Source organism: Manacus vitellinus, unplaced genomic scaffold (assembly GCF_001715985.3).
Source record: "Manacus vitellinus isolate BGI_N305 unplaced genomic scaffold, ASM171598v3 scaffold_87_pilon, whole genome shotgun sequence".
Lineage (NCBI taxonomy): Eukaryota > Metazoa > Chordata > Aves > Passeriformes > Pipridae > Manacus > Manacus vitellinus.
The window spans coordinates 367,911-369,018 of NW_021940854.1; the positions used below are offsets into that span (position 1 = coordinate 367,911).

Genomic DNA, 1,108 nt, shown 5'->3' on the forward strand with positions numbered 1-1,108 from the left:
GTGGCTCCCCGCGTGGCTCAGGCACGGCCACGGGCTCCAGCCCACAGCCTGTTCCTTGTCACTTGCAAGAACCTCCAGGAGTCACTCCAAGCAACAGCTTCCAGCCTCTGTGGCAGGAGCCAGCAGGGAAAAAGCTTCTGCAGAGACCGGCAGCTGCTCATAGAGCCGTGGAGGAGCCAACAGAACTGTGAGCAACATCTTCTGCAGCTGGCCCTTCCCCCAAGACTCTTGTACCATGTCTGGGATGTGGAGGGGACCTACATGTCTTCACACACCGCCCTCCTACCAGTAAGGAGCCCGGGTCTCTGAACGCTGCCAGGTCTGCAGGTGAGACAGGACCAGGGCGGCAGCCCCAGAGGTGCCAAGGTGCTCCCAGGCCCCACTGGCACTCTTCACGGCACGGGAGGATCCGCCCACATGGCGGATCGTGTAGTTCTTCCCATGGTTGTTGTCCCAGTGGGTCTTCTGTCCACACTGGAAGGAGATGCAGAACTCGGTGGCCCTGCGGCCGCTGGCTGGCTTGGGCAGGGTGAGCTCAAAAGAGAAGATGTCTGTGTCGGCTGAGCCGTACGTGCTGTGCATGTACTGGCAGGGGACGTCCCGGAAGCTCTTCCAGCCGTCGGAGGTGATGCGGACTGCCACCTTCTTCTCATAGGCAATGTTTCTGACCTTCACCGTCCCTGACAGAGCACGGTCCTGGATCACACAGCTCTCCAGGCAGACGAGGTTCCTGTGCAGGCTGCTGCGGAAAGCCGTGTAGTCCACTGAGGGCTGTGGGAAGTCCAGCACGTACCTGCACGCTTCTGGGCGTGAGTCCCACAGCCTGGGGCGGAAGGAGGCAAGGTCTGACAGGGCATGCTGCAAGTCACAAAGGTCCTCCTCGATCCTTGAGAAGAAGCGGACGGCCGTCAGCGAGAGCCCCTTCATATCAGCAAACACGACTCGCTTCTTCTTCTGCCCCTTGGAGCTCTTGGTGTTGTCTCGCCGCTCGGGCTCAGGTTCTGCGCTCGGCTTCTGGTTGAGACAGGATCGGAGGGGTTTGCGGCCTCGGCTGCCCCGCAGCTCCTCGTAGGAGTTCAGCAGCTTGCGGATGGGGGGCGAGTGGCTC

At 61.4% G+C, this 1,108-nt stretch overlaps 1 protein-coding gene across 1 annotated transcript in view; it reads right to left on the minus strand.

The window, feature by feature from the left end:
* Positions 1-6: 6 nt before the first annotated feature.
* LOC103762525 (protein phosphatase 1 regulatory subunit 3C-B-like) overlaps positions 7-1,108 on the minus strand; it is a 2,703-nt gene continuing 1,601 nt past the window's right edge. Inside the window, exon 3 of the mRNA XM_029964974.1 lies at positions 7-1,105. Coding sequence (XP_029820834.1) covers positions 283-1,105 — 823 coding nt within the window. The 3' untranslated portion in view covers positions 7-282. The remainder of the gene's footprint in view (positions 1,106-1,108) is intronic.